We start from the raw sequence: 7,342 nt of genomic DNA, 5'->3' as shown, positions 1-7,342 counted from the left end.
ATAAAGTTGGGGAGACTTGTGAAAGACAGATTAAAAAGAAAATGGTAAAAATCAAAGCAGCTGAAGACAAGAAATCTTGACTTTTAGTTCCCAGTATGTGTCAAGATCCAAAAACACTGAATCCTGCACACCACCAGTTTCTTGGTCTCCAAACTGAAGCAGAGTTATTTTCTCAGACTTGACATAGCTCCAAGTGCCACAGAGGACTAGTTAATGTGTAAACGTAGTGTCAGAGTGACCCACATGATGCCTTAAAGAGTGGCAATAAAATTAGTGCCAGGCGGTGTTGTTTCTTCTAATTTCTTTATTAAAAGATTCTTTTTTACAGTGTTAAATACAATCTCTCAGGAGAACAGAGGTCTGAAAGAAGGTGATAAGAACAACAGATGCAAGATCATTTGATTTAATGTCCTTTCATGAGACCACCAATACAGTATATCACTCCATAATTATTTTAAAACTTAATGTAGTTGTCATTTATATTTCTTCAATGGGAAACGGTAAAGAATAAATCAGAGGAAATGTCTTTAATTCATAGCATATCTGTGCAAAACAGGGAGAGTCAGGTCCCAGAGCCCATATTCCAGCAGCTTGTACCATCCTTACATAGAGCAAACATCTTTAAACAACAGCCTGTAACATTAGAGTCTTCTATCTTCCATCAGGATGGCCGTGGTGCATTTCTGGCGTGTAAGTAAGAAGAACAATCATGACCCACAGATGCAGTACAGCCTGTGAAAAGAAGTTGACAAGTTGTTTATTTATTTTATTAACTGTTGTTCACCGTTTGATCAAATTACAAATGCAAAAAAACTTGCATCTCAAACAAATACTCACCATGTACAATATAATGAAAACTCTGGCCATAGGGTAGCGCCTCAAGAAGATCCCCAGTCTTATGCTGAAATTACAAGATTTTCTATTTATCATTGCAGATCACATATAACTTAGAAAAACTGTGTAATTATTCTAAAATAACATCGAGGACAAAAATACTTGTAAGAGCTTACCTGAAACGGTCGATGGTGCTGGCTGCCTTGCGTACTTTGCCGTACACCCCTGGACTCTCCTGATCACTGAAAAGGACTGGTGTGTTTCTTTGTCGTGCTCCTGAAAATTTAACAAGCAGAAAAGACATTAACAGTGAAGTCAAGATTAAATTTGATCAATTATTGAAACTAAAGAAACAGAAAATGACCAAATGTTTGTTAAAAAAAACAAAAAAAAAACCTCTTGAATTCTCTTGAAATCAGGGAGAGAAATGCAAAAATTTATTAGAATAAAATTTAAAAAAAACAAAAAAAAAACAAACAAGGGAAATGGATCAACTGTAAAGGTAAATCAGCTGCTGCTGTTCTGGCAATGAAAGTTTCTACAAAAGTCTAATTTCAGCGCTGGATTCTCATGATACAAAATGTTCTGCGTGCTTTGGCCTCACAGAAGCATTGAATATTTAAATACTGGTTACTTTTGAAAGCTGAAATTGTGCTGTCATGACTGAACTAAACTTCAAGATTTCTGCATTGATATCTGAGATTGAGATAAAACTACCCTACGACTACATATCGACCCCCTAAACAATCACCTGCTTCAACCTGGCCTACCTGGTCCATCAATACTGCTCATGTTGATGGCTGGCCCTCCACTTTGTCCTCCCTGGGCGTTCTTCAGCTGCTGTTCCAGTCGCTCCAACTGGAAGACCAGGGAACTTTTTTCCGTGCCCAGAGCCTCCAACATCGTCTGCTTCTGGATCAGCGTCTCTGTAAGCTGGTGGAGCCGATTCTCCAGCTCTGTCTGGCTGCTGCTGAGAGTCTTGTTGGTCAACTGGAGGAGTAAAGAAATACCAGAATACGCTTTGTTAGTGGTGATATGTGTAGCGTTTTAAAACATCTACATGAAGATTTCTGTTAAATTCCCAAGCACTGGAGGAGAAATTCACCTGATTCCTGAGTTTTTGGATTTCATCTTCTCGGTCCTTGATTCGGCTCTGCAGTGTTGTTTTAGCCCGATGCTGTTCTTCCTCCAAGTACTGCAGCTCCTATGATTTAAAAAAAAACAAACAAACATAAAAATATTTCACACAATTTAAGAGTTTGATAAGACATGCAACAATTATACATGTAATATCAAGATTTATCCATGACGCAGTTGTAGTTTACCTGTTTGTAACGCTCGACTTCAGCCTCCACCTCCTGCTTAGCTCTGTTCTGTAAAGCCTGTTGCTCCTGTAACTGCACCTGCTGCTCCCGCCACGCTTCTGTCTCCGTCAGGGCCTGATTCTCCAAATCCTGAGAGAGAAAACATGTCCGATGTGTACAGCTCAATCACCAATATCTTGTGATCTTTTTGTACAAGGAACAAAGTCAACAGAGTCAAACCAAAGTTAGACAGAAACCCTAAAAACACACTTGATTACAGAGCTGTGTACAATTTGTGTGCGGTCACTGTGGCTTTGTTTGTTTAAAAGGTGCCTTGTGGAGTTTTCTTCTGAACAAACAAGAAGTTATGTTTACATTGTATTATTTACCAGTACTCGTGTATGTCTTTGAGGTCCAACAAACATGAAATGTGAAATCCTTTTCCCCTCATACAAAAATTTGCAAAATCAATTTTTTAAAAGTATTTTAAGTCCAGCATTGTTTGCTGGCTTGTAGTTTTCTTCTTTCATTGCTGCATTCAATGGCACATTACTGCAACTTGCTCCATAGCACCACTAGAGGTCAAAAACTCCACAGGGTACCTTTAAATATACTACATGCTGAAAGTGATTTGTAAACAAACGGCTCACAAAAGAGGAAGTGACACCAGTCATGTCACGTATTTTAGACCAATCACAGATGTTTTCACATTGGGGCCTATTGTATGAGAGATTCATCTAATCCGGCCTGCATTTATACTTGGAAACCTCCTAATGAAGCCATCACCCAAGACTGTCCACACAGGGTTTAATATAGAATCTTATTACTTTTTTATTTCCACTTTGCCATTTTATCTTTTCTTGACATGTACAGCATCTCACCTGTATTTCTGTTCGGAGCACGCGCACTTGCCCCTGTAGTTTTTGGATCTCTTCCCTCTGCAGATCCTTCTCGTGACGCAGTTCCTCCATTTCCAGAGCCATGGCCCCGCTGCCGTCCAGTGTGTCCAGACCAGATCCCTCCTTCAGACTGCTGATGAGCTTCTCTTTGGACTAAAGAAACATTATTAAAAACTTTGCAGTTAACAGTTTAGTGATGCAAAAAATAAAGCTAATGATAAAGAAGAATACCAGGATCCCAATGGGACACAAAAACAGAAAAACACAATTTAAAAAGTATAAATCTTTATGTAAAAAAAAAAAAAATTGTCCTCTGAAACGTGCATAATCCTTGGACACAGAGTTAGTTTTAGCCTGGCGTAATTCAAATAAATTCAGATGCTATCCGTGAAAACTGTGGTTTTATTGAGGGCCTGCGGCAGTGAGCCTTACTTGTAGGATTCGTGAGGCTTTATGCTTATAGTCTTGTAACTCCTGTTTGGCAGTCTCAGCTGCAGCTTTGGCACTTTTCAGTTGCTGTTGGAAGTCATCCATCCTGAGCTTCTCCTCTGCTGCTCGCCGCTCTGTTGCTGTCACCGTCTCAGCGAGGGTCTGTCTCTCAGCCTCCAGTCTGGACAGGCGACCAGCATACTCACTCTAAACAAGAAGACAGGATTAGAATTTCCATGTGTTCAGTCTCGACTTGAGTTTTTCAGTGTGCACGTAAAATTGATTTCTATTTCTACTCAGGCACAAATAACTAAATGTAAAGGCGGATAGAAGATTTTCTTAACCATCATATACGTAGTGGAGCACCTGCATCTGCCGATAGCTGTCCTGTTCCCTCCTAACAGCCTGCTCGGCCTCTCGCAGCCTCTCCTGCATCGTCTCGAGAGCTTGGGACTGTATGCTGCTCCCTTCTGTGTGGTTTTGCATAATTCTAAAAAAACAAAAACAGTAAAATAGTGTCCAAAACAATTCCTAAAAATGCTGATCTCTACTTCAAAATGACGTGTCATGAAGAGCGTACCTGGATGTTTCCTTCTGTGCCTCCTCTAGTGCAGTACTGCGGGACTTAAGCAGCTGATCAGCTTCATCTAGTCTGATTTTCAGGACTGCAAGTTGACCATCTTTGGCAGAGAGGGCCTCTGTCAGGTCATCAACCTGTGACCGAAGTTGTCGTAACGTCCGGTCAGTCTGTGACTGCTCTGAGTTAAATTTGTCTGATCGTAGTCGGGCGTGATTCAAATCTATAGGAGTAGAAAAAAAACATAATCAATACAGAGAAAGGTGCATGAATGTAGGCCATCATTGTTCAGGTTTTGTCTTTTCTCTTACCATCTTGCAAGTCTTTTGCTCTCTGGATGACTGAAGCCATCTCCTGGTTGAGGGAAGCCACCTCACTGCGCAGCAGTTGGTTCTCCAAACGCAGGCTGGACAGGACTTGGCTCTGCGGCTCCTCTACAGGAAGAGGCTCCAATCTGCTGGACTCCTGAGGGACAGCCATGCCTGAGTCTGAACTCTCAGGTGTGTCTGTGTTGGACATGATGTTACCACACAGAGACATAAATGCCTGAAATTAATATACAGTAACTTTATTATGAAAGAAATCTGGCTGTAGTTGTGGCTTTGTGTGTCTTACAGTTTTCCAACTACAGCTGGACCGTGTAATAAAACATTAATATCAAGATTAGGGCTGCAACTAACAATTATTTCCATTATAGATTAATCTGATTGTTCTTTTCTCGATTAATCTATTAGTCGTTAGGTCTATAAAACGCCAGAAAATGATGAAAAGAGTTGATCACTGTTTCCTAAAGTCCATGATGCAACCTAAAATGTCTTGTTTTGTGCTGACTAATAGTCCAAATTTTATTTTATTATCATAGAGGAACCAGAAAATATTCACATTTAAGAAGTTGGAACAAGAGAAGTTTAGCATTTTTTCTTAAAAATGGCTTAAAGTGATTCATCGATAATCAAAATAGCTGCAGATTAATTTTCTGTTGATTGACAAATCATTGCAGCTCTAATCAAGATAACTTTAATATATCTTTTGAAATCATAACAGAGTATCTGAGTCACAATATTACTGGCCAAGTGTCTCATTTGTTGAATAAAGAAAATCCTGCAAAATGACCACCTTGGATCTAGTTTATGTTACAAATCAGCCACATCTGGAGATAGTGTTGTTATACAAAACATGAAATACAACATGTAGTAAAAACACTGAAAACAGTGGTGAAAAAAGACTTGAGTTTGGCCTGAGGAGTTCATACCTTGGCTTGGCTCTTTAGCAGAGCTCTCCTCTGATGTTTTGATGCTGTGAGCAGACAGCGAGCTGAGGCTTGAGGCCCGGGACACACCGCGGGTTGAGGGGGGCGTGGACGGGGCTGAGGGGATGGTGTGAGGAGTAGTGGAGGGGGGAGGTGTTGGGTTTTGGGCCTCGGTGACTGGAACTGCCACTTTTGCAAGTTCTCTTCTTGAATCCCTCCTGTTGCTGACTGGAGGGTCCGAGCTGTTCAGAAAGTCAAAAAGCATGTCATCGTCCACATCCTGCTCGCTCTTTTTGGGCCTCACGAAGCCAGAGGAGGTCTTGGCAGAGCTGGGAGGACTGCCTGCTGAGCCAGAGTTGGTACTGGACACGTTGGCTGTGCCTGCCACCAGGGTTGCATTGGTTCTCTTGATGTTGCCCGCTGCTGCAGAGATGTAGCTTGGTGTATCATGAGAGGATGCATAGGCATGATGTGTCACAGCTGCGTCGGTCTTGTACCCTGCAGGGTTGTATTCAGGTTGGACAGTTGCATCGCCTTCATAAATTGACTTGAAGGAGGATGTTTTCTCCTGGTTTTTGCTCAGAGCGGTGGCAGCTCCCTGGTCCACTTTATTCAGGAAGTCTTCAGCTTTCCCAGCGAACTCAGCAAACCAAGACATTTTGCATTCTGATGGCAGAAACCAGTGGTGGAAGAAGTATTTAGACTCTTTACTTAAGTACCAATACAGCAATGTAAAAATACTCCATTACAAGTAAAAGTCCTGCATGAAAAATCCTACCTAAGTAAAAGTACATAAGTATTAGCAGCTTGATGTAGTTAAAGTATTAAGGTAAAATTACTGGTTTGGTCCCTCTGACTGATACATTATTATGTATGACATCATTAGATTATTAATACTGAAGCATCAGTGTGTAAGCAGCATGTTGCTGTTGTAGCTGCTGGAGGTGGTGCTAGTTTAAACTTTACATACAGTTAACTAAATTAGTCCAGTGGTTCCCAACCTAGGGGTCAGGGCCCTCCAAAGGGTCACAAGATAAATCTGAGGGGTCATGAGATGATTAATGGGAGTGTAAGATGTCAAAAGCCAGGATGTAAATCACTGGTTTAATCTTAATAATGTGTTGTATTTTAAAAGCTTTTTATACTATCTATTGTGACAAATCGTCATCTGAAAAGTAACTAAAGCTGTCAAATAAATGTAGTAAAAAGTACAATATTTCCCTCTGAAATGTGGTGGAGTAGAAGTATAAAGTAGGAAAAAATGTTAATACTCAAATAAAGTACAAGCACCTCAAAATTGTTTTTACGTATAATACTTGAGTAAATGTATTTAGTTACTTTCCACCATTGGCAGAAACATTACAGCACACATTTCAGGATGAACTGAACATCACAGACAAGCTGCATCACGTTTAGTTTTAGATGACATGCAGTTAAGGTTAAGATTGATAAATAAATGCATATCTTAGCGGAGGGAGACGATAGCATGCTAAGTCAATAACTCAACAGAGTCGGGGCTGACTTTACTGCAACGACGTTTCTGGCATAAATACATGGACACATAACAGTATAACATGACTCATCAGTAGCCACCGCTATCATATAATTGGTGTAAACACAGTTGGTTTATCATAATCCTCATCTCTGCTAAAGCTAACAGGCTAGCTCAGGAAAGCTACGTTAATTCCAACTCACCGTTTGAAATGACGTCCAAATGCAAAAACGCCTCAGGTCAGCTGGCTACCGCCGAGGTGTAACTGCTGGACATGAAAGAGGAATACCGTTTGGATATTCACTGTCCAATGTCATTATCTGTCAAATAAGGATATTGGTGATTCTTTTCAATACGTGGACCAGGAAGTTCTGCGAGCAAGGACCCCACAACAGACTGGCTTCAGCGGAGCCTGATGGAAAATAAACCGATGGCTCAGCACTCTGCTTGTTTGTATACTTTTATCAGTGGTGGAAAGTAAAGAACTGTACTTAAGTAAAGATTTGAGGTACTTGTACTTTACTTGAGTATTTCCATTTGATGCTACTTTATACTTCC

General features: G+C 40.6%; 1 protein-coding gene across 1 annotated transcript; it reads right to left on the bottom strand.

Moving 5' to 3' along the window:
• Positions 1-286: 286 nt before the first annotated feature.
• golga5 (golgin A5) lies at positions 287-7,196 on the bottom strand. Its single transcript, XM_044374177.1, has 13 exons — positions 6,988-7,196; positions 5,296-5,958; positions 4,355-4,549; positions 4,047-4,266; positions 3,833-3,956; positions 3,470-3,673; positions 3,020-3,190; positions 2,160-2,288; positions 1,940-2,038; positions 1,605-1,824; positions 1,011-1,110; positions 838-901; positions 287-732 (listed from the first exon to the last, which is right to left on the bottom strand). Exons 2-13 carry the CDS (start codon positions 5,948-5,950, stop codon positions 652-654), a joined length of 2,262 nt encoding a protein of 753 aa, XP_044230112.1. The 5' UTR covers positions 5,951-5,958; positions 6,988-7,196; the 3' UTR covers positions 287-651.
• Between the last annotated feature and the right edge of the window lie 146 nt (positions 7,197-7,342).

Source organism: Thunnus albacares, chromosome 15 (assembly GCF_914725855.1).
Source record: "Thunnus albacares chromosome 15, fThuAlb1.1, whole genome shotgun sequence".
In the NCBI taxonomy this organism is placed as follows: Eukaryota; Metazoa; Chordata; class Actinopteri; order Scombriformes; family Scombridae; genus Thunnus; species Thunnus albacares.
The sequence above is the reverse complement of the archived record's forward strand: the minus strand, read 5'-3'. Positions and strand labels throughout refer to the sequence as shown.

What these genes read in the sequence shown, in the direction of transcription:
- golga5 (XM_044374177.1), bottom strand. Translation starts at nt 5,950, where the DNA reads ATGTCTTGGTTTGCTGAGTTCGCTGGGAAAGCTGAAGACTTCCTGAAT. An exon ending in AGCAAAAGACTTGCAAGATG is followed by an intron (nt 4,267 to 4,354) that starts GTAAGAGAAAAG and finishes CTACTCCTATAG; the next exon opens with ATTTGAATCACGCCCGACTA. An exon ending in ACAGCTATCGGCAGATGCAG is followed by an intron (nt 3,674 to 3,832) that starts GTGCTCCACTAC and finishes CTTCTTGTTTAG; the next exon opens with AGTGAGTATGCTGGTCGCCT.